The 26,458-nt window shown below is 32.0% G+C and overlaps 1 protein-coding gene across 3 annotated transcripts; it reads right to left on the bottom strand.

Annotated features, from left to right (window-relative positions):
* Positions 1 to 24,350, bottom strand: LOC128239941 (calcitonin gene-related peptide type 1 receptor-like). 3 transcript variants are annotated; one of them, XM_052956416.1, is made up of 13 exons: positions 23,867 to 24,350; positions 17,846 to 17,959; positions 11,511 to 11,614; positions 8,865 to 8,962; positions 6,830 to 6,956; positions 4,845 to 4,998; positions 4,500 to 4,566; positions 3,565 to 3,628; positions 3,116 to 3,195; positions 2,008 to 2,143; positions 1,558 to 1,599; positions 1,118 to 1,302; positions 1 to 720 (listed from the first exon to the last, which is right to left on the bottom strand). In XM_052956416.1, the coding sequence occupies exons 1-13, from the start codon at positions 24,018 to 24,020 to the stop codon at positions 717 to 719; spliced, it is 1,329 nt and encodes a 442-aa protein (XP_052812376.1). In that variant the 5' UTR covers positions 24,021 to 24,350; the 3' UTR covers positions 1 to 716. The 3 variants fall into 3 exon arrangements, with proteins under 3 accessions (XP_052812376.1, XP_052812369.1, XP_052812362.1); XM_052956409.1 differs by having other exon boundaries at positions 1,122 to 1,302; XM_052956402.1 differs by having other exon boundaries at positions 1,135 to 1,302.
* Between the last annotated feature and the right edge of the window lie 2,108 nt (positions 24,351 to 26,458).

Genomic DNA, 26,458 nt, shown 5'->3' with positions numbered 1-26,458 from the left:
AAAACACATAAATCAGTGACACTTTTAAAATAAAAATATCTCTTATTTTTAATTAAATAAAATATTAGTTCTCCTCTATTTATAGAACATGAATTTAAACAAATAAGAAGGTGATATGTTTTACTTCACACACACAATCGTACAACAACGTTAACTCGTTCTAACATATGACTGTTTGATGAAAATCATAAAGTCTTCTAGTTAAATTATGTAAATGCATCAACCTTTATACAGTGTGTTCCTTAGTCTAAATCACGTTACATACTTAGTATTTCATTATATATTTCTATTTTCACCATCATGAATTTCCTTGTTCATTCAGCAACGAAGTTGCTTACGAACTGTGTTATCTATTTTCGCTTATTCAAGGAGCACAGCTTTGTTTTTTTCTTAAAATCAAAAGCATAACACGTTGATACAGCACTCAAGTCGAACGGCATTCGAACTGTGTTTGTATTTACCACAAACAGAATGTATAAAGTAATTATTTGTCATAGGAACGGTCTAATATTCAATCAATTCTCCAGGCAGCAAAGCGTTCCTTTTTTTATTTCATAATGAAAAGCATACGCATGGATGTTGCTGACTTTTAATCGCACACTTCTCCTTTATATACTTCAGCAACCTCTTTTCAGAATCAGCAACCTAATCATGTGGCCTATGCACTGTGTAATGGAATATCTCTCCCTCCAGTACAGTGCATTCTACTTCGTTACCTAACTGAAATGACAGACAAATGGATTTTGATGGACAATTGCATGTTCAGGAAATTACAGTCTATACCTGATATTACAATGGCAGTACTTCAGCTTCGTTGAGCAATGGTAATTGCACCAACTTGGCAAGACCTGACCTGGTGGCGAAAAGCTTGGTTTACCAAAGTACCTTGACTTATACAATATGAATATATATAATAATAAAAAACAACTATAAAAACCAGACGAGCATTGATCGACTGTCTGTTGAAAGGCAATAAAGACAAATTAGTAATCATGCTTATAATTAAAAAGCTGTGGCATCCTTCTTACACCTTTTTAATTATATGTCACAAACTTGAAATCACAGACTGGCACAATTTTAAACAAAATAAAATTACTTCTACATTGCATTTATGTACCTACTAGATTCACTCACGATTTCGTTATTGGTATTTTGCGCCTTATGAATACCAGCCCGTCCATTTTGTAATTGTGTGTTGTCCACCGTAGAGTAAGCACCATTTTGATTGGTCGAGGAACGGAAACTACTCCGTTTTCTCATCAGCCTGTGTTGGTTGTATTTTCTCGTTATAACAGACATCACCTGGTCAACATACATCATAAATGATATTTCGAAGTTTATAAAAATAGAAATAAATTGCACATACAATCACATGCAGATGCATTGTTTTTTAATTGGATACATATTAACCTCAAACGATCTACAACTGGTAAATTCAAAATATACTAGCGGAATAAAGCTATGTCATAACCGAAATTCTTCATATCATTCTTAACAAACTCTGTATGACCAACAGTTTCTACTAGTTAAAGCAACTCAACCGAAGATTCTACCTACCTCAGCATTCAGTAAACAGTACATCATAGACACAAACGCTCCCTGGAATTGAACCAGTAAATAACATGTTACAACGCTAGGCCTGTGGACTAAGCTCTTATAATAACCGAGCACAGTATAAATATATGGATAATAGACAAATTACAACTTGATAAGTTGGAAATGACATGAAAGAGACATTTAACTGTCCGCCGTTGAGATAAATTTAAAAATACAACTACATGAATGACAATTTGATTATTAAAGTTCGATATTCATGTGTTAGTGTTTAAACGAGGATCATTTTATTGAATAGCATTATTTCAGAATAAATCAATTTGTAGCGATTTCACTCCTGTCTAATGTCAAGTAAAGTATTCGTTGAAAGTTAAAATATTGGAAACAGAAACATAGTAAAACCACAGGTACAAGCACAGGAGCAAAAGCTCTTTGTATTATTCAATTACCTACCTGTAAGGAAATAGCCAAGGCTACAACTATATGATACACTTTCTCCAGGACAGTGCCCTCGTTCGGTTTCCAGGGAAGGAGAAGAAACTGCAGGCCAAGTAGGGGCACCAAGATCAGGGTAGCTCTTGTGGCCTTTCTGGAAGACATCGAATAACCCGGATCACCAATTATACAACATATTACTTTCCGAATCTTTCAGTAATTCACGTGTGTGTGATGCTGATCGTTGAATACTTAACATGATGGACTACTTGTATCAGTTATTCACGTGTATGTGACGTTGATCGTGGAATACTTAACATGATGGACTACTTGTATCATTGCATACACGTGTGAAGTACTTTTTTAGTGTTATTGCATCCAGGTCAGATTACAATTTAAGGTATCAAGCGTCTCTCGGATATAGAGGTAGCATGTTAACTTTGTGCTCTAAGCAACAACTATTGAAAACGGCACTATTACCACATAGTTACCACATACACAAAAACGCGCAACACAAACATATGACACACGCTTCCAAATATATTTACTGTTAAACGATGGATTTACCGCTTTGAAATGTTCAAGGCGAATTTCGCAAACGAATGTTAAGGCCAAATGCAACTTGTTTTAGTATGGGAAGTTACTAGTTCGAGTTATGTTTCGCAACCACTCTTAAATGATTGTTAAAACACCAGTCTGAAGCAAGCCGAAACTGCTACTTTCATACTTTGAAGGCGTTGATATTGCAATAGAAAACTTCAAACATAATAGATCTTCCTTAGTTTCGATTTAAAATCAGACAGCTATACAGCTTTATTTTTATTCATAAACCACAATGATGAAAACAGTGAGTGTATGGCTGAGGATACAATGTCAAGAGAAAGAACAGGGATCCCAAGCGTATTAGACGTAACGACGTGGTACGTGCTATTTAAAGTATACTTTTCAATCATCAATTTACAACAAACGCATAAGTACCTGACTTTTGCAACAATTGATATACAATTCAATTTGCATGGCGTAAAACGTTTAATATGTTTATGTTCTTGGTCTCTATAAAGATGAAGTAACACTTAAATTAATATAAATTTAATTCTTAGGAATTATTAAACTATTGTGCACTAACTTTGTTTGGACAATTTCTGGCATTCTTCGAAGCTTTGTCATCAAAAGCCGCATCACGTTTATCAAAAATATTAAATTTAACTGAAAATAGAAAAAAAAAACATAACTCACAATTAAGACGCTTATAAACCAAATTTATGATAAAATTAGAACATGTCAACAGTATCTGATAATACCAAGATGTTTTTGTTTTAAACTTGACAAGGATTTGTCTCATTAATATGAACAATTATTTACTTTCTCATTAGCTGTGTTCTTTTATGTTTTATTTTATATGTTTTATTATTATAATTAAAGACGTCTATGTACTCAATAACATTCTAGTTAAAAGGCATTTTAATAAAAATCAAAATATGCGAATACCATTTTAAACCAATTTAGTCATTAAACCTTACAACAAGATTTCTTCAAACCATGAGAGCCTGTCTTCCCTGTTTAAGATGTACTTACAAGTATGGACGCACATATTGGACCAGCCATGATGTACATAAGGCTTATCTCGCCCATCCAGCAACTATTATGAAGTAAGAAAAACATAATTGTTATGACAGACTTTGATAAATAAAAATGTACGATTTCGAAGATTTCCGGAAACAACCCAGGAACATGAAAATAACATGTTTGTTACGGAACAATTGTGCTATAAAATGGGCAATTTTAAAGATATCATACTAGGAGAACGCTTTCTTTCCCTTGAATGTACTTTTGATATACATTATGCAGGCACATAACTGAATGTGTTAAAAGTATCACAATGGTGTGAAATGCCAGCTACTAATAAATCTATTGACAAACTTAACATTACGAACACTTTTGATTCTTCATTTTGGGCAAGTGTCTTATCCATGCATCTCATTGGTTAAACTCATTTTGCTGTTATAGATCGAGCCAAGACGCTGACTGTACTGTCGTTAATAAACTCGCCACAGGACCGGTGCGATCACGTATCTAATTGTATTATGCCGCTTAAGTATGTGGCCATAGGATCCTTCGCCATAAAACTAGATTCAATAATGGTTAGTCGACGCGACATTACTTAGCCATATATATCAACTAATTATCGTTTACCTATATACCTGCGGTGTGTAGTAATTTGTAACAGAGTGGTTATAGTTGTTAAGTTTTAATGATGAGCGCTTCTTAACGGTTTTTCGTTTTTTCGCGATATTTCTTAAATTGTCTTAGAAATGAAAGCATGAGGTAGCACCAACGTTATTTTTACCATTTTTGAAAAAAGATCAATGAATATGGAACTCATTTTAAACATCAGGTAACGTTTTTGTTCCGTATTAACATAAAACCCTTTCCCACAGCTGAATATCAAATACACAGTTACTTTAAGTTAACGTTCATGTAAACAGAAAAGAAAAGAACCGTCTACTTACTCGAGGGTTTCTAAGTATAGACTATTTCTGATGCCTGCGTAGATGGCCACAACAACAAATGGGAAACCTACAGAAACAAAAACCAAATAATACATAGTGCTTCTTTACAAAGACTTATTTTGGACACAGCTTGATGTTAACGTAACTAATTTAATAAAGTGATAAAATTTCAGCACTCATTTATGAACACACGCTGACTTGTATTTAGTATAGTCATTAATAAACACGCACTGTTCCAATCAAAGAATGTGACAATCGGTGAAATCAGTGATGCCATTTTATTTCCAAAAAGGGAGTATTTGCTTTATGTGTAAAGGAGGAAAACTGCAATGTCATAGTGCCTACCCCAGCCAATAATGTAACAGCAGACAAGGAGTTTTTTGCCACTGGTAAATGCGTACACCATTATTGTGTTTAGGTAGAGGCCTTCACAAAACATCCACATGAAGTTACACGTGACGAAGTAATAACAAATAACGTGTAATATCCGGCACCACACCTGAATGGAAAAAGACAACAATATCTTAACAGAACTTAAAACAAATCTTATTATTATGTTTTGATAATCATGTAACATTTATTTCCATAAAAATAAAACAAATCAGCAAATTTATTAACATTTGCAATATCCAATAACTCAATTTTGCTTTAGGTTTTTTTGCAGCTACATATCAGAGACTACAATCATTGCCATAAGAAATATGAACTTCCGTAATAAGACATTTCTGACATTAAACTATACACTTCAAGTTAGAAATTCAATCCCGAGGGAGATATAAGTACAAAAGAAGAAAAACACATTTCCACACATAAACCCACACATATAGGCATCAATGAAGTAGAATATGATAGCCCATTATCATTTTTCATTATCTTTCAATTGAATGACGGTTTATTCAAGTTTATTAACTAGGTAAGATTCTATACAGTAACATTGCAAATACTTCAACTATTTTTTTTTCAGAAATAACATAAAGTACGGATAATTTTACAATTATTTAATTGTTGGTACTTAAACATTTAATGATCAAGTACATAAAGTAATGAAACTCTTTCTCCGTGAAAATGCTTTATACACAACAAAGAGATTCTTAAACAAACCAATATGTTTTGTATTCAGCAATACTATGGTTTGATATATATATATATATGGATTAATACGATAACACCGTGGAATATAGTCAGTTCTTATATTAGCACAATGGCTGAATTCATTCAAACATTTGTCGTCTAAACCGTTACAATATGGGCTAATTCTTTGTTCCAAAACTGTATTTTTCCACCTGCCAACTTCTATATTGGCACGTCACGGCATGCGAAATTAATCTGAACTTGTTTAAAGCAATTCTAACTTATTTTCATTAAAACACTTCAGATAGGGTTTTATTTTAAATTAGGAATGTTTCTAATACCGCCCTTGAAGAGACTGACAATCAGCTGTTTAAATATTAAACATAAACGTCTTGTATTCTTTGCTTAAAAAATTACATCAAACTTGAAAAATCACTCCTTGGCAATGCAATCTTGATCAAATCCCTTACTCATCATTGTTTTAACATCTACTGCCTACTTTCTTTCATTTTGGAGGTTTTAGAGCATCATTGACAATTACATTGTATGATTCTTAAAAATTGTATCATCCGGCATATTTAAACTTTAAGCCAGTATTTTTAATAATATTGATAATGCAATATGACAGTAGATCTAGTTTGCTTGTCTCTGCATAAACTAAGTCTTTTTACGCTGTTGTTTAAACCGAGAGTACATATTTTTGTAAGTGGGTTTGTATCCTTTCTATTGGCAATCGTTTTGAAAGTCCCCAAACTTCTTAACCATATAATGAAGTATAGAAAATTTGTCAATTTATGTGCATGGGTTATATAATTAAATTAAGCATTTTCTTACTTTAAAAAATGTCTGATGTGCTTGACCAGATACCGTTTTGGAAGCATGCATAAGTTATCTACCAAAGCTCAAGACTATTCCTTAATATTTATTGTGAACTTCTACTTGAAGATCTTGCTCCGTTCCTAAAAACAAAACTCTTACTTTTGCCTTTATTAACGTTGTCCATTTGTTACAAATATTTTTAATATATTGGTATTCGCTTCCAGTTCATTTAAGAGACGTTTGACCAAATGAAGACTGTACTCTGCAAGCGAAGCGAATACTCTTTAACAAAAACATTCATGCATATAGCTGAAATTTCAGGAAAATACAAAAAGCGATTTAGTTAACGACAAATACAAAATAGACACTTTAAAACATCGACTCAGACAATAATGATTCATTTAACCAATCAGCATTCTATTTAGAGACTACCGCCTTACCGGATTTTCCAAGAGGACGTCTCCATTTAACATGACAAGAACATAGTTAAGGATCCATGCTATTCCCGTAAGCAGATAGGATAGGAACAGGTTTATGTGTATTGTAATTCGGTCACAGCGCAGTTGTCTGAAACAGGAGATACGTTGCATAATGGAAAGTATCAAACCGTTTCGCACTATGCATGTTAAGTACGAGTAGAAGTAGTTTGCATCTATTGATGTAAGCATAAGAGAAGAATATGTTCATTTACATGGTTGCATTCTATGGAATAGTTTAATAAAACGATTTAAATTGTTGCTATAAATTGCATAAAGGGGGCTATCTGAGTTTTTTTACATTATGCAATAATATTGCCAGTCATTGTAGTGATCCCCTGCTATTCGTGTAAGCATTTAAAACAAAGACAGACGGATAGAAACTGGAAATAGCTACATAATTAGATTGTGTTGAATACGGAGTGCAACGAGGTTTCGGACATTGTTAATTATGCCCTTGTTGAAGTAGATTTTCTTAAGGACAATGATGTTTGTAAAATTAATTGTTGCTCAAAACAAACAAATCAATCACTGACTTCTTGCGTTAATCGACATTGTTTAATTTGACATGCAATAGTTTTTGTAATGATGTGTTTACAAAATAGATTGGTATATAAAGCATCGTAAATTGTCTACTATAATGCCTATCAATATTTCATAAAAAACCATTTTATTTCTTTAATGCATTTCAATATTTCATAACGAACCATTTTATTATTTTTAGAACTGAATAACAATTTTCTCCAATGTCTATTTATGAAGCACATATGATAAACATGTTTTATAACGCGCCAATTTCGGAAATATTACCAACGTTTGTAGGTTGACATTAACTACAGATCCGGCTTGGTAAATGTTGTTTGAAATGGATTTCTTACGTAAGATAGGAATTAAATATAGAAAATGAAATTAAATTGTGTGTGAAATGTGATAGACATAATTGATACTGTAAATGGTAGTTTTCATTTGTAATGTTGCTATAATTTGCTGAAGACTGTTAGTAACGAAAATTCAATAAAGTTCAGCTTGACTTTTTTACATATTCTTCAAATGTTTGTCTGTATTTCGTTGTTTGACATTGATCACTTTTTCGTAAAGTTACTCAGTTTCAAAATCATAGGAATTGGTTACGTCTATTTTCAACTTCAGACAGGTTAACGAGGCAAACTATATAATAGGTCCAGCAAAACAATAAAAAACTTCGTGCTTTATTTCATGGTAATATTTACTGGAACTGCTATAAATTGTCCTTTATCAAACTAGAAGCTATACTGGTTCACTTTAAGATAAATAACGCATGTTGGTAAGAAACGTACATGCATTCGAATGGAAGGATTCCCTTAATGAAAATTAAGTGATGATGTCACCACATTGAAATTGTTTATTTCATAATGAAATAAATTCACAAAGATATATATTTTACCAGCCACTCAGTTTTCTATTTCTAACAAAATGCATTTTAATGGCCGATTTTACAAAGAATGTATCGATTGTAGTCAGGATAATAAAACATTCTTACACAAATGACAGCGGTTAATAAGCAACTTTCCATTGTGATATACTCCCTTCGGAAATTTCTAATTAGACTGACTTGCGTGGGTTGAAAATGAGACGTCTGACAGCAGTTGTTTCAAAGAAAATTATAATGAAATAGAACCTAACTACTTTCACAACCGACATTGAAGTGTAAGTAAAGACATATTAGGCATTTCCAATGAATATCAGACATAAAACTAACCAAAGTGTGTTCTACGTGCGTAACTTGCTTATCTGTTTAGTGGAAACAATAGTATTTTAAAACAAGCTTTTTTTAAAGAGTGCATGGTTTACAAGAACACTGAAAAATGAATTATATTTTTTTTCATTTGGAGCAAGCATAATGCTCATCATAAAGAGGTAAATTAAGCAATTTATTTTAGCCACTCCTTTCCACAAAGTGAACTATGAATGGTATAAAAGATTGGTATAATATACTCAAAGACTTTGCAATTATACTTACTTGAATCGTAGAAATATTGCAAGAGATATGATCAAGAGGACCAGAGACAGAGAAAATCCTCCAATATATATGTAAACATACTTCGTGTCGCCTTCGAACTGAAAGGGAAAACAGAGACAATCTTGTTTAAAGCAGTTAAATACATAAATTGGTTAAATAAATTTTACAAAATTCAAATGGTATTGTGTTAAAAGTTAACCAGTGAGTATGTGTTATTTAAACTTATGATAATTTAGTGTATTGAAATAAAAAAATTAAAATTCAATGTGGGTTAAACTATAATGGAATGCAATAATAGCGCGATGATACACGTATACACATGAATAAAGACATGTACAAACTAAATGTTCATGCGACACCAGCAAAAAGGGCTTGTCAAACAATAGTTGAATGTCATTCAATGTATGATAATAGTTGAAATAAAAAGTAAACAACTCTACATGGCATGTGATTCTTTCATAGTTTTTTCTATATGATGCGTAAAAATAATGAATACTCTTTTACTGGTATTCCTCGAGTACCGGATGCCGACCTTTACACGGGTTCTTCTTGGTCACATGGTTTTATTTACTTCCGGCGTAAAAACAGTTTGGATCGCATATATTTTCAAACAAGCAAATTTATGTATTTGATATTAGTAAATGGCAAATATTCAAGTGTTATCTTGATTATTCCTAGGATGAATACTAAAAAGTTGTGTCTAAACGTTTACATAAGTGGTAAGGAGTTAACAATGTAACGTACATATATTTTAATTATAGCTCAATATATATAGTAAATATTCAATGTAATTCAAGCACACATCTGTGGTAGACAATATTATCTTATTGTATAATATATTCACTTAAATTTTAAACTATGTCTAAACTATATATTCTATTTTATACCATGTTTTACAAAATAAATTTACAAAATCACTATATTTAAGTTGTGTTTACGCTTTTTTTATTACAAAAACCCGATGTTTATATGCTTTTCATATTAAGGATGCAAAAGTTTGATTGTAGAGAACAAATTCTGTTTTAAACAAATAATATTTATCTTGGTTTAATTTGCTTCCTGTTTCAATAGGTAAACGATGGTAATTAAGTCTTAAACGTGACATTGCAAATCTTTATTTTCTGCATTATGTTAAATTACCTTTGCATTTTATTTGCTAAATAAAGTACGCGTCTATAAATCTCCGAAATTCACTACAATAAAACTAAATTGACTGAACAAGCTTATCAAAAAGATTTAAAATACTTTCTACAGATGTTCTAGTAAAGTGAAATGGATAATGGTTTAATTTGAAATTAGGTTCAAGGGAGTTGACTTATGTTAATGTTTATTTTGAAAAGAAAATACCAGACTTGAAATTAATACCTAAATTTAAATATGTGTTAAAAAATTCAAATACTGCCATTTTCATATTGTAATACAAATCATTTTATTAAGGATGTCTATCACCTTTTCCACACACAACTATCTTAGTCTTTGTCTATCTCTTATTTCCAACATTTACATAATTTAATTGCATCAGAGGAAAAAATTAAATTTACATATCCCCTGATATTTGCAATATCGTGTTTATGCATTACTAGAATTATTTACGTGCTTTATTTTTATGCCTTTTGCAGCTTATAGCATAAGCTCAAAACGTGTAAATACATAGCAAATATAATTTGATTGGCCCCAAGAATGCAACCAAAGGCTTCCAATGTTTGACCGATTATTTATCAGCTGAGCTTACAACGCAATAACTTGACTTCATATCATATCAAATGCCTTTAAGAAGTCCATGAATAAACAAAACAATTAGTAACAATTATTTAAACAATAAACTGTCTAGTACAGTGGAGTTAACTCCAAGTATTTATCTTTCTCTTATTGCAGAGTACAATTGTGTCCACAGTGTAAACATCAATACGGTAATGTTAAATCAAGTTAACATCAATTATTAAAGACAAAGGTAACATCTCAAACAAACATAAAAGAAATCTGAAAATCGAAGCGTTAATAAGTATTTTAAGTATTAAGTAAGTATCAAATAAGTAACAAATAAATGAATTGTTTCCTTCTACATGAAGATCGGTGATTAGGAAGGTAGATGACAAACACATTTAAGAGTAATCTATGATAGATATGGCTGGTTCGAAGACAGAGAGTGAAGAAAGGGATGGACCTAGTGATGGCTTAAACTGTTAATTCTATTCTAAATGACCTGTTTTACAAAACAAGTACATTCTTTTCCAAACTAAAGATTTTGTTTCTGTTTTATAACATTGTTTTTAAATCTTTGTGTCTGAGTCTCTAACTCAATATGGTCTCAAGTCAGCGCTCGGATAACAGACAATGTTGACAATACTTCTAAATTAGTTTAAGACTGATTTTATCCTAACCTTTTGCCTTTGATGTTGGTTTTGTACGAAAATAGTCCCTTTATATGATTGTAAATGCACTCTTTGCCTTCAAATAACATTTGAACGACAATCACAAATATGTCGAGTTATCTTAAAATATTTTTCAGACCAAAATAACGACAAATATTGTGTAGCAATCTACCATTTGTGTGATGACTTGTGTGTTTTTTCACCATCTGTAGCTTATACAATTTGTTTTTATTGAACTGTTTAATAATGGTATATATATGATGAGAGTACTTACTGGATCTGCTTCTGTGAAGCACCTGCTGTAGTTAGCTTGCATGTTGCCCGTATCATTATCTGTAGACCATGTTCCATTTTCTGTGCAATACATTTCCGCTGTTTCTGTTTATAAAAGTAAAACACCTTTCTTGTTAAACGATTGTGTGAATCTGCATGTTCGCAGGATTAGGGGGTAGGTATTCTAAAGACGTCGTGCATTGTCGCGTACGAGCATAAAATATATAATATTTTACAATATTTATGCGAAAAACTACAGGAACAAGCTCAGATGCAAAAACGTTTAAACATAAACCCGGTTTAATGGCACTGGGTAAACGCCAAAGACATAGAACATAAAAACAAAAAGTCACAAACAAGAAACATGGAAGAACAGCACAAAACTCCACAAACAGCACAGTGCTTACATACTACTAGTATAACAATTCTGATTTTGTGAGAACCCCTTATGCTTCATCTGTGTTATTTTCAAGAGGCATCGCTATGTCAGTTACATATACAGTTATCCAAAACCAAATTCAAATGGTATTGTGTTAAAAGTTAACCAGTGAGTATGTGTTATTTAAACTTATGATAATTTAGTGTATTGAAATAAAAAAATATGATGACTTTCGGAACTATGCATTAAAATCAAATACACATGACATAAGTTCAGAGACGTTCCTTATTGGCCAAACTGGTTACATAGATTATTGCCATTTTTATTGGTGGTTAATAATTGGGGATGCAGCGAGGGCAGGTTCTATCAAAATGTCTTCAAAATAAAAACACGATAATGATCAAACAGAAAACGCGTGAAGAAGATATTTATGAAATCAAACATGTCATTACTTTTTGCAAACATATATGTTGTATATATGTATATCAAAAATTCGTAAAGTTGAAATATCGTCGCTTTGTCCAAAGCGTAGCTTTTCTTTGCCACTCATCGAGATCATTAAATGAATGATAACTTATTGCATCTTATTGGTTTGGGGCGCTGACAGGCTTGCAGTACTGTTGTTATAAAGCTATTTTCATAGAACGTATGTATTTAGTACTTCCAAATGAAACTTTCGAAAGAAAATAGATAATTTTCATTTGTATTGTCTCTCTTGTATTTATCTTTGTAGTACTTCTGGAAAGTAAAGACATTTTTTCATCAACGTTGTAAGCAAACTTTAAAAAAAAATATCCAAGCATTATACTGTATTCTTGATCTTCATTAAACTCACCCTAACACATCAACCAAATTGGTAGAGATTTTATATTTCTACAAACGATCTTGATTAATGCCGTAGCACCACGGAAATCGAATTTCCCAGTTATTTACGTGAAAATCGCTGGTGATACATTAGTTTGAAGTTATGTCACATCAAAAGATATTTTTAAATTACATTATTTTTATCTGAATTTCTTAAATTACAACAGAAGTACCCTGTCATCGAACTGCTATGATTATTTTTTGCATGTTGAAATATTGCGCAATATCAAAACAATCTATAATTCATATTTCAAACTAATAAAGTATGCATTTCAAATGTTTTATTATTGTATTATGTAAATGATTGTCCATTTATCAGTTACTGATACATGTACACTAATCGTATAATATTGTTTCTGGCCAAAATAAACACAATTTGATAAAATTTGTCATTTTTTTCACATTTTTGAAGTTTATAACTCAACTTCATTCTTAAGCAAACCATAGATTATTACATTTGACTGATTCCGATTTACTTAGCCAATTCATTCTGCTATACATTTTAGCCAAGCGACCCGTGTAAGCTCTTAACTTGACAAAGAGTCTTAGACAAATCCAATAGGGACTATGTTTCAAGATGGCAAGATTTGTCGAATAGTTTTATTCCATGACTCCGGTACTTAGTCCAGGAGTAACTTCACCGTGGGGTACTTGTCATCTTGATCTATATGACGCCTCTGCGAAGCTTTACCTGTGACAGCCGTCTCCTCAATTCTAACAAAATGAAACATTAATTATGCTTTACTTTAAAGATGCACTCTTACTCCCAGATAGATTTACCACAATTAATAATATTGTTATAATATTCCAAAAAGTATGAATAAATGTCGAAAACAATGTTTTTTATTAACTTAAAGGATACCGAGTTTAATTTGAAAGAAATGAGCATAAAACACGGTATTACTACCTTATGGGACTATAGTAGACCACAGTAAATCTATAAGCATTAACCAATCATTTAATATTTTTGCCCTTTTGCCATTAAATACATAGAGGATATTTGTTTAGTGTAAGATCGAATTTTATTATACGAGTGTCATAGAAAATCATATGTTCACGAGAGTCGAAGCAACGAGTGAAAATATAGTTTTTCTTTGATCATGAGTTTCTTTTATGCTTATTTTCGGAGTTTTATTAGTATTGGCCACTCGTAATGTTTTTCTATGACTTGTGAAATAAAATACGATCTTACACTGAAATAAACAAATTTTCTGTTTCTTTTATGCTTATTTTAGGAGTTTCATTAGTATTTTAATTTATTTCCTAAATTACCCCCTTTTTGAAAAGGGTGTTTTTTACGCCGCTACCCGTAGGACGCCCCTTACGCAAATCATATATATAAAAATAGCTGATGACGTAGCCGTCAATTATCTATTTCCTGTTTGTTGAGAAATAGTTCTCTGATATTATTCTTTATAGTTAATTATTCGCGCGTTTTTCAGTGCAAAGATTTTATGACCAGTAGTCAATGAAGTTTTATTAGTGCATCTATGTTTAAAAAAAACTAAAATACTTTTATTTTAAGTGGGGCATGAATACATAACCAAATTACTACGCCGCCATTTATTGAATTAGCATTTGAAAGTTCGAATGTTTTAGTAAAACAATTGCGGATAATCATTGGATATAAAACATTTTTCTTAGTTTAAGAGTGTGTTTCATGATACATGTCGATTGGATATTCAGCCATCTTACTGTCAGAGACCAGACTGTTTTGCTTGAAGACAGGTCGATTTCCAGGTAATGATTAGGACCAATCTAGTTTGTTGACAAATTTTGAGGCGTGGGTGGGGTAAAAAGTATAAATTTGTAAATTGTTGTGTTAATTTTACGGGAAGTTCGTATTACGTATTACAAAGAGTTTAAAATACATTTGAACGTTGATTTAACATTCTATTTATGTTCGAACTGTTGTTTTCGTCTGTAATTTGATTGGTTTAAACATTCAGCTTCAAGATAAAGAAAACGTTTGAAAAAAGGGATAACCATTTTTCTAATGAACGGTAAGTTGTTAATTTATAAATATATCTTTATTTAAACTTTTGTTACATTTCTTTAAATTTTAAATGTATTATTTGCCAACATTTTCTGGTTCAAAGTGTTTTGTTTTGATCAAGGGGAAGTAACTACAATGAATTTTAAAAGTAGTTCTGAAAGTTGATATTTTCACTCCTTATTTTGCAGTGAAAATATCAAATTGATATTTTCACTGCTGTTATTTAACTGATAAAACTTCATATTTCATCGAAAAGCATGAAAGAAATGGTTACAATCTTGTTATCAGTAATTAACATTTTCCATAAATGCAATATTTAGTAGTCAAAGGTTTATCAGTCAAAATATGTGTTTGTTATTCATGTGTTGGTATTGATTTTGAATAAGAGTGTCACTTTAAGGTATTTGTTCCATTATGAATATGCCTTGTAGCTCCCGTACATATGGTTTTGTTTTGAACAATGTTATGAGAAAGTAAAACACTGTGCTTTTCCGGTCTTTAAAGCTGGTATACGAAGCCATTGTATACATGTGAAACAACATTTTAGGAAATGAATAACACTGTATATACTCAAAGTGTACAATGTTCCTTTCTTAAGTATTATCTTATCAGCTTTTAAATCAAATCAAAATAATAAGACATTGTGTTAATTATGGGTATAGACAAACACTTGCCAAGTGACTGAAGCAATACTAAGAGAACTCTTAGAGAGCAATTGATTACCTGTTATATTGTTATTAAGTAATTTATTTTTAAAATTAACATTATTCATTGCTTCATATCTCGAACTAATTCGAAATCTGGTTTTTTATGTTCACTCTGACGCGTTGGAAATTATTTCATATTATGACAGCTATAACTAAGTTGTTATTTTTTAACATTTGACCTTTTTTTATCAAACATGTGACATGAAAATGTCAGGTTTTATATGTAATAATATTATCCACGGTTATTCGTCGATGGAAGTTCGAGTTGAAACAAACAATGCATATACTGTACAGAAAAGGACAGGACAATTTCAATAGTATGTTATGTCTTAAGACTGCGGCCGTATTCAATAAGCATCTTAGTAACAATTTTCATCTTAGTGAAGTTTTGCCTATTTCTAATTTGAATTGTGAGAAAATGGACAACGTTTTTACACCAAAAAATGAAAATAAGCAAGAAAATGGTTTTAGCAATACATGCATATGAATATATCTGATGAAAATTAGCGGGTATTTAGAATAATCGTTGTCAAAATTACGAAATTTTCACTGAGATGAAAATATTCAATAAGATGCTTTTTGAATACGGCCCCTGAAGTCTTTATCGACTGCAGGGCTAAGTCCTGTAGTTTCCATTGTATTATTAATGTTTAACCTTTCGACTACTGTACTTGTTTTTGAAGTTTTTTATATCAATATTTTTAATGAAATGTCGAATGATTTTGAGAATTGTACTTGTTGCGTGATTCTCAAAAGATGTTTTGTCAAAATTGAGATTTAAAATTTTGATTGAAATATCCTGACCTTTCTAACTTGAGTAATATAATGTAAGGAAGAGGACTGTGTCTTCTTAAAAGTGTAGTGTACAAGATATTAGTTCGAGGAAAACATGGTAAAATACCGTGGAACGTTCAGGGCAACCGCATTGTCTTGCCTTTTTAACACTTATACTTCACTATAAATTCAATATCGCTGGACTTGTGATCAGAATATAAACCATAGACATATAAATTGCAATTTGGTTATTGTTCCAAGCATGAAACAGAATGAAACCGGCATAGTGCAGAATGATAGCATTTTTGTTGCATCAACAACGTAATAAGGCTACGCATGTTTTGAAAGCATCTTTATAATTTCCCTTAACAGCACCAGCTCTTGATGCTCATTGATTTACATAATGAAATGGTAGTGTGCATAAATACCTTATAAGGATTTTAATTAAGTACATATCATAAACATGCAATTAAATTGCACAACTTTGCACACGCCTATGATAAATCTTCAAAGCTTCACTGAAGCAGACAAACTTTATTACCTTTATAGTAAAATGCAATTAGATGCAAACTAGATTAAACGTATTACCTAGTCTGCACCACTTAAATTTCAATCTAAATGTTGCAAGTTGTTTATGCATATCGTCTTGACAGTATTTTTATGTTCACGAATAAGGTTTCAAACAGGCAAATTGAAGCAAATATTTCGTACCCTCTATTTTGTTTATTGGTGCTAGTGACAAAATAGGTGCATGTATAGGTCCGTTATGTCACAAACAAATACGAATAATTATATTCTTGACAAGAGATTCTTTAGACTCTTGAAGTATATTTTATATTAAATTTTACAGGCCGATGTAGCCCGCCTTATGTCCTGTAGATCGTCAAATTAGGACGCTTAAATTATTACATGTTTGTTAATGCATTTAAATAAAATTTATAAACAGGCAATTTGAAAATCTTGGCTGACACGAAACGCGAACACCAAGTAAATGCTACCTTTTACTACTGGTGAAAAAAGACTGACCGAATATTTTTGGTACATAAGATGTACGAAATTTGTGAAAAAGACATTTGAAAAAATCTTCGAATGACATTGGCCTTCACAAACATGCAGACACCAAATACACTCAATATATGAACATTATCTATTTTATGAGTATTCATTTATAGCAATGGTAAGTGTTAAACTGTGTTAACATAGTGTAAATATGCTAAATTTGAGTAAATCTAACAATTGGTTTAATTGTATAGAACAAAATCCATGCGAAAACAATAAGGGACGAGCACGAATATATTATACTGCGACCAATTTAGTTGTATATTTAAATGAACCATGACACGTATTGTTCACAGTTCAGTGGATTAATTGAATGAAAGTGTCGATTAAGCCCCGTTTAAAAAAACGTGTTTAAAAGTAAGGCTGAACACTTATAAAAAATACATTCAAGAAAACTTAAAACGAACAAGTATTTACATAGATCACTAAGGTGGACTTTACACTGGTGCTGTGAGGATTGAAATATGCCTGAGCGAAATGATAGTAATGTAGATTGGTCAGCTGGAGCGCATCTTACTTTCGAGGCGTAATTATTAACAAACATTAGCGTCTCTTACCCTTGATGTTGAATGATGGTATTTCTGGACAGGCTATAGTTGCCATGGTGTTGGGAAGAGTATCCGGCCAACAACCACCCCAGTTATCCACAGTCCTGCCGCACGACGGACCCTCTGTAACACAAATCATAAAAAACAGTTAAGAAACGAAACATCTAATGCTTGTTGCAGAGAGTAAAATAAAACACTATTTATCCCTTCTCTGCTACGTTATTAAAATAACGCGATTGGAGTCAACATTAGAAAATAAACATATGTAACACATATTTGAACGTATAAATACGCATATGCTCTGAAAAACTGCTGTTCTTTTCGAATAAGCATATATGCTTCTCGTATTGCAGATATAGATTTGCTTATCTACATCGCCACTAACTTTCTACCGCCGGCACCACACAAACATTGTATGCAATTATCTGTGTATTTTTTTCCTATTCCGCAATAAGTTAGCTACTTAAGAAATATTACACAACACTGAGGGTCATATGTCATTTTAAGGACCGGCCAGTTAGCCCCCGAATGTTAATATGGACCGAGGCCCGAGGCCCGAAGAGGTGTGCTATATTTATTATGTTATACCGAACACTTTTTTACCACTTAATAATTTTTAAGTGCCTTTGACGTGTTTTATTGAACAAATCTAATACTGTTTACTTGCTAAAAAAGGTCGTTGTGCAAATTACAAGCAGCCCTCACCAGTTTTATGACGACAGCGGTCCATATTGTATGATGTCAGTGGTCCATATTATTATTTTGGCGAGGTCCGGATCGGCCAAAAACATGATATGGACTGCTGACGTCATAAAAATATTATTAAAATACATTAACTACGATCAACTTTATCTACACAAAGAAGGGACACATTTATGTAAGGTATAATATTACTACTTATTCTACTGCTACTGACTACTACTACTACTACTACTACTACTACTACTGCTGCTGCTGCTGCTGCTGCTGCTGCTGCTGCTGCTACAACTACTACTACTACTACCTACTGCTACTACTGCTACTACTGCTACTACTGCTACTACTACTACTACTACTACTACTACTTCTACTACTACTACTACTACTACTACGTCTACTACTACTACTACCTACTACTACTACTACTACTACTACTACTACTACTACTACTACTACTACTACTACTACTACTACTACTACTACTACTACTACTACGACTACTACTACTACTACTACTACTACTACTACTACTACTACTATTACTACTACTACTACGATTTCTACTGCAGCTGTTGCTGCGGCTGCTGCTACCGCTGATTATGCTGCTGCTGCTGCTGCTGCTGCTGCTGCTGCTGCTGCTGCTGCTGCTGCTGATGATGATGATGATGATGATGATGATGATGATGATGATGACAAAAATAATAACAATAATAATAATAATTTTTAAAATCTGAACTGTATCCAGTTGATGTTAACATTGAGTAATGTCATGTTTAAGTGTATTGAAGAACAACAAATTGTGCGATTTATTGCGTTTTTATTTGATAAACGAGAAATATTTTTTGCAAAAAAAATAAAAAATGATATTTATATGTCATTAATTGATTACATGTGAATGATTTATATTCGTTTTGTCGGCTTTAGAGGAACAGATGTTATAAGGTCAAACTATGTTAAATGAGTGTGTAATGTAGACAAAAGACATGAAACAATGTGTTCAACATTTCGTCGCTTGTTTTTGCAAAATTTGAAACAAAAACAAAAAGTATAATCAAACTTGCATCTTTCAGGTCATAATCATTTATAATTCATAATCATGATTAATTATAGGTTAATTTCTTCATAATCATGATTAATTATAGGTTAATTGTTTTAGTGTAAGATAATTATATATTTCACCAAGTGAGAACCAAAGTCTATATTTCACAAAGCGCGTTGCCAATGGTGAAATATTTACTTTTTGTGTTTCTAAGGTTTATTATATGCTTCATTTTTGATAGGACGTCGTTGAAATTATATCCACGTCCTTAGCGCGCTGGCGTTTGATTTGAAAGGACAGCGGGCTTAAATTTCTTAACAGTAAAAATGTTTGATATCATATTTATTTAACTAATAAATCTCCACAAGCAAACGTAAAACATCAAACAATTTCATTTCAACGCATGCTTATCCAAGAAACATGTACTGTGAGAACGTAATGTTGATAAATATTGCAATTGTATGTGAACTAAAGAGAGTTTATTGTTCGAGAAAAGGCTGCCAGTGGACGTTTTGTTCGTAATAGTTCTGTCGGATACCTATCACTCTGAGACATCTGAAAACATTTGGCAGAGTTAGCATATGTTGTGTTCCCAAACCAAATAAATATAAACGATAAAATCTCTTCCATTGCTGTGAATCTTGATCAGTTGAAAAGGCGAACGACCGGTTTTCTGTCAAAGGCGGAAACAATTGGCAATTGTTGTTTAAAATATGCATGAGGTCGCTTAAAGGCTGTATTGTTCTCAAAGAATACCGTATAGTTTTGTAATTTGCAATAATGATTAATTCAGAAAACATATAAATATATGTGAAAGGAAGACAAATTCAACGTCGTAGTATGATTGTAATGTTAATAATCAATAATCAGTAATATAAGTTATTTTATAAACTATCAATAAATATGTTGGGTTTTTTGCTGATTATTTAAACTAGGACGTTTTCGCGTATGATCCATCAGTCTTTGTCCGATAAATGAATTGTTGCCAATATTTTGATTTAAAGGAAATATTAAATATATCAAGCTTACTTTCCTTCCTTACTTACCCCCCCCCCATACTTTGGCTTAACCTTCGCGGCACCAACAACAACAACTACATAAACTACCATCACTACTACTATTCCTGACATTTCTTCGCCTGTGCTTTCTGATATAATTATGGAACAACTAAAGTTATTCCACTTTTATATTTTGACTTGATTGTAAAAAGAGCGATAAGCTGATGTGAATATATATCAAGTCCAATGCTGGGTAGGGAACAGTAGTAGTATCCTTCTTAAAACTGCACTCTCACAAATTGAACGTTTTGACAACTTCTTTATTTTTTGTCTTGGAACGAACCAATTTTTGCGAAAATCCATGGGAACCAGTAATGTAAGACTGCTGAAAAATTAGATCGCAGATTTTTATATTTATGAGCATAAATGATGTTTTATGCATTTTTTTTAAACCGTTAGTAACCATGAAAAATCAATTTTCGACCGGAAATATGATTATCTGCGATCTGATCTTTTGTCAGCAACCGTATAACATTAGTTTGCAGATATTTAGGCAAAAATTTGGTCTTTCCAAGACAAAAAATAAACAAAGTTGTAAAAATGGTAATTCTGTGAGAGTGAAGCTTTAAGATGTTTAGATATTTTAACCACTGGACCACCTAACCGAATTCCACTTTTAATTCTTGATCTCGTATGATTACTTTCCGATATATTTTAGCAACTTGAAGGTCATTGTCCTATATCCCGGTACATATCAACCTATGGAGTAAGAGTTAATTGTGTGATTAAGTGTATTTTAAAACAGCAAATGATGCGAATTATTGTATGAATTTAATAATACGATATATATGTAAGCTTGAGAAAATTTATTTTTACTGTTTGTAATCAGTTAAATTAACCATAAAGCAATCGTGATTTTAGTAACCAAATCAAAATGTAAAACTATTAGGTTTAACACCTTTCTAACACAAATCGGGCATAAATTGTCAACCAATATAGTCGCATTATACCTGTATTAAAGGTGCACTCTTACTACCAAATAAAATTTACCACAATTGTTTTAATTTACCAAAAAGGAGGAACACATATCAAAAACAATGGTTCTTATGAAAGATAACGTGCTTAATTTCAAAGAAAAGTGCAGAAAACACGGTATTTCTACCTTATGAGATGATGCATTACTTTTTTAAATAGTTAAAGTAATATCACTCAATAATAATGTTTATGTATTGCCTTGAATACGAGTGTCACTTTAAAGAATTTCTGAAACAAGCCTTATAAAAATGCATTCCAATTCAAACTTATAATACGTAGCTACCTTGTTACGTATGTCTGTACTTTTGAATGTATTATGTACGTATAGGCCCGCTTTAATGCCGCAGTTGACCAAGTAACAGTGTATGCGGCCTAATTAAGATAACACACCTATCTGACAGGCACTATTTCGTTCCTTAAAGTGCTACACAACACTTAAGTGTGAACTATTGTTTCAGATGCATTTTTTCGATAGTTTGGTGACGCTAGAAATGGGGGTAGGTGGTGGTTGGGGTAACGAATATTAAACGAAAATGGACAGCCAAGCGACGTTGTTCTCAATAGCCTGTGTGACATATATCACCCATGCTTAGAAAAGCCACAGGGGACTTAAAGTTCATTTGGCAGGGACTCAAATAAAGCTGGGCGTATTTGGTAGGGTAAACATCTGATTTCCTTTCTCGGAATTGATTCATGTAGAGGATAAAATCTCCTGCATTGTTGTCAATCAAGATCAGATGGCAAGTCAACTGGCCAGTTGCCTTCCCAATGGAAAATGAATCGCACATGATGTATTATAATGTGTATGTAGGTCTTTATTGTTTTCAAAGACGAGTGTTATATTATGAGTAATACGTATTTATTCTGCACGCTTATAAAGGAGATCGTGAAAGAAACAAATATTGAACGAAAGATAAGGTTTCTCTTTAAAACATGCCTAATAATTCAACACGCGTTGTTATTTGCTATTTATATAGGACTAAATTAGTACATATTTATGTCTGTCTCACCATTCTCCAGCCGCTTGAATTATTTAAAACATATAGACAAATCAAAGTCTATTCAATGCAAAATGACGAAATACAAAGCGCATATATCCCACAGCCTGCCTCAAGCTCAAAACCACACGTAGGGATCAAAGGTCAAATTGCCCCTCCATAAATCAATAAAAACAACGGGGAAAAGCCCGGTAGCCTTATAATAACCAATAACCTGTTTAAATGACAATGGACATAGGCCAAACAGGGAGTGAATAAGAAACTAGACAGCAGGCACATTATACAAATAATAAGAGACAAGTAATACTAATAAGAGGATAATTGTTCATTTCAGTGACAGGTCGTTATATTTCTACGAGTGAGCACTGAAGGCTGCCCTCAATTCCCCTGCCTACGACACGCAAACCCGTATGTCGAAATGTTTGTGGTATATTTATATACCATTATCTCTCTTTTTTACTGCGGTATTTTCAGGTATGCAAACATCCGATTAACTGCAATTTGTGACATTTACATAGAGTAATTAGTCATGTCACCTTAAATATGGAAAGGTGATCCTTCAAATTTTAACGAGGAAAGCGTACGAGATTAAGAATTTAAATAAACGTCTTGACATCGATACTGATACTAATCGTTATCACATTTAGAGAAGTTTCATTTAAAAAATGAAACATTTTAAACTACGGTACAAGTACAGAAGCTTAAACATTACTCTGATATGTATTATGACGCATTTTGAAACAACGATCAATAGTGTGAACACTAATCGCAATATACCAACAGTTTACATTAAGTTTAATAAAAATGTTCATATATTAAGAATCTTAGTTTTTAGATTATGGGGAAAAGAGTTGTTGACATTAAAAGTCAGCTTACTCTTAAGTTATTTCACTAGCACTTTATATATGCAATTACATACATGATCATCCTAGTGCAACCGAGCTTTTGACTCAAACAATAAGTTTCAATTTTTTTCGTTGTTTCGTTGTTTTATTTTCTATTTTAATGAAATTGTCTAATGGTCGACAGGCATATAGAGGGATGAATGCGAAAAAGCTCAAAGTGACATTAAATAAGGAAGCAAATTGAAGCTTTACGCTTATACCCCTCGATATGTGATAGTTAAGAAACATCGGTTGTATGACCGAGCCTAGTGCATTTTAGCGATACGAATACGTCGATCTTCTGTGTCTTTTAATATACGGTCAACATCATTTCTGTTTTGTAATGTTTTACTTCCAAATGCAAACAAATTTCTTACCTAGATTTGATGGAGGATCTTGCTTCATCTGTATACGACATTGTTCTCGGAGTGAAGCAAACAGTTGCAGAAGTCTTTTTGGATATTCCCTTTGTTTTGTGACACTGTGGTCATCAGAGGTGACATTAAACGTATCATTTAATCCATGCGACATTTTGTTGAATATGTCCGACCTTTGCAATTAACCTAGCACCATTTATTTGAGAGTTCTTGGTGTTTACATAAGTCACGTCAAATAATGTTCAGCACTTTTGTATATACACTTGTTTCATGAGTGTTTCGCAATCTTCAAACAATTATTTAACACAGTGATAACATGTGCACAAAAGATACCATTGCAACATGTGTATTTATTGTGTTGGCGTCACCAGTTTATAACATTCAATTGTCTTGCACGCACATCAATGAGCAGTCTTTGTGTTAACATTAACATATTCCTTTGTGTTGTTGTATTAACATGTTTTATAACGATCCATCCATGAAATATTTTCTCTTTTCGAGATGCATATCTGGCCATTAACCAATATACACTATAGGTAATAGTAGTTATTATAATAATACGCACAGTTTAACGTTCCTGCTTCACTAGACCGGATAAAAAGCAATAACATAGACTTTAATTTACATTATAAATCAACATTTACTGTTTTTCAAGATAAACTTGTATATGGAGAGTATGAGGCAATAGTTTTAAAGTCAAATAATATAGCTCCTAATAAATAATATTTTAATAGATATATGACTAAATTGATGTATGTTATGTTAAATTTATTAATTATAAATTTGTTAGTTTTTTGAAACCGAAAAAAGCTATTATTTATAAGAGAGTTTAATAGAAAAAAAGCAAAAACTTGCATTTTCGCAGAGAGTTAATAAGACAGTATTTAAGTATATATTCATTTATAATTTTTTCTATTATATGTTGAAAATGCCGATTTTACCTATGATTTTGTAAAATTGTAACATTAATACTTTAACAGTTTATTTATGTTATACCATTTGTGCCGAACCGGCATTAAAACATATGCCCTGGCAATGAGTATCGGATTAATATTTTATTCACATGATTATCGTTGTTTTATCTCATTTTAATATAAACATATACGCCGAGATACTACAATAATTTAAAATAAAAATGTTTATATATGTGTCAAAAAACGTTGTTACCGTAAAAACCTGGTTTGTATCCTGCACATAACTTTTCTCAATTGACAAACTAATTTTATTAATAAATATATTAATGATTAAAATTGAATTCAGTTATTAAATAGATATCCAAATGCATTAAAATTATATTATCCAGCTGACTTCAAAAACATGTCAACCAACTTCTTAATCTTGTAATCACATCTATGAAGAACAATGTCTTACGATAGCACGAAAGTATCTTACAGAAAATCAAGAGATATCTTTATATTTGCTAAGAAAGTCAATCCTGATAGCGGCCAGGAATCTTTACTCTGGAAGAAAATAGCGCAGTGCGACAAATATCAGAGAAATATTGGTAAATATTCGTTACAATTACTGGCTTGACTGCTAACAAATTAAAACAACAGATTTATTGTGTTCCAAGAAGAGATCGGTTTGTGCCATTAAGAAATCTGACCTTTGAACACGCTTGTTTTCTGATAGCTGCAGCAACCATTAATGATAATTTCTAAGACCCCACACGATTTTTGTATTATTTTAACTTATTTATGCCTAACATTATTTTAGTTTGTAATTTTGCTCTCTATTTAAACTAAAATCACATATTGTGCATATCTTATAAGGGTTAGGGCATTTTGATTGTTATATCGTTTTCTGGCAAACTTTACATTTTCTTTCCATTTTAAATGATACCTAAACAATATACCTTAAATGGCAATCAATGCTCGTTTAAGGTTTAATTTTCCTGGAGGAAATGTCGGCGGACAATTTTGAATCTGATTAAATGTATAATAACCATCATTGTTTACTAGGCAATATTCGATTTAAGTGGACTAGCACTCGAAAGATATCTAAAAATAATTGTAAAAACAATGCATCTATATGAAAAATTACACTAGGCTGATAAGGAATTGTAAGGAAATGCTGACCTTTTATGTTTATATGTATTCACACTTTAAATATTTTTACAGTGTGAATGTCAGATAATGCTGACAAACTGATAAGAGTTTGATGCAAAATATTTAGTAAGATCAGAAACCATATGTGTCAGAAGTGTCCAAAATCATAATATATTGGGAGTGCAAACTGTTGAAGCCGGATGTGTACTACTTAGTCTGATAGTTTAAAACAAAGTTTTCAAGTTCAAATGATGTTTTCAGTACACATGAAAACGGTTTCCGGAACGAAGTCATTTCCAACTGGCAAGAACCGATGTATTTGTTGGAAATGACTAAGGATTTGTTTTTATTAAACGCGAGTTTTAAAGGTTTTATGCTGGTGTTCCGACTTATATGATCGCTAATTTAAAAGACAAGAAAACATTTATTGTTCAGCCACTTCCGCTATGTTGTTGTTTTTGTTGTTTGTTGTTTTTTGGGGAGCTGGGAGGTAATTTTCGCCTACTGTGCTTGTTCCTGTATTTTTAATTCTATTATTAACAGG

This window comes from Mya arenaria, chromosome 1 (assembly GCF_026914265.1).
Source record: "Mya arenaria isolate MELC-2E11 chromosome 1, ASM2691426v1".
Lineage (NCBI taxonomy): Eukaryota > Metazoa > Mollusca > Bivalvia > Myida > Myidae > Mya > Mya arenaria.
This window is presented reverse-complemented; position numbering and strand designations above follow the sequence as displayed.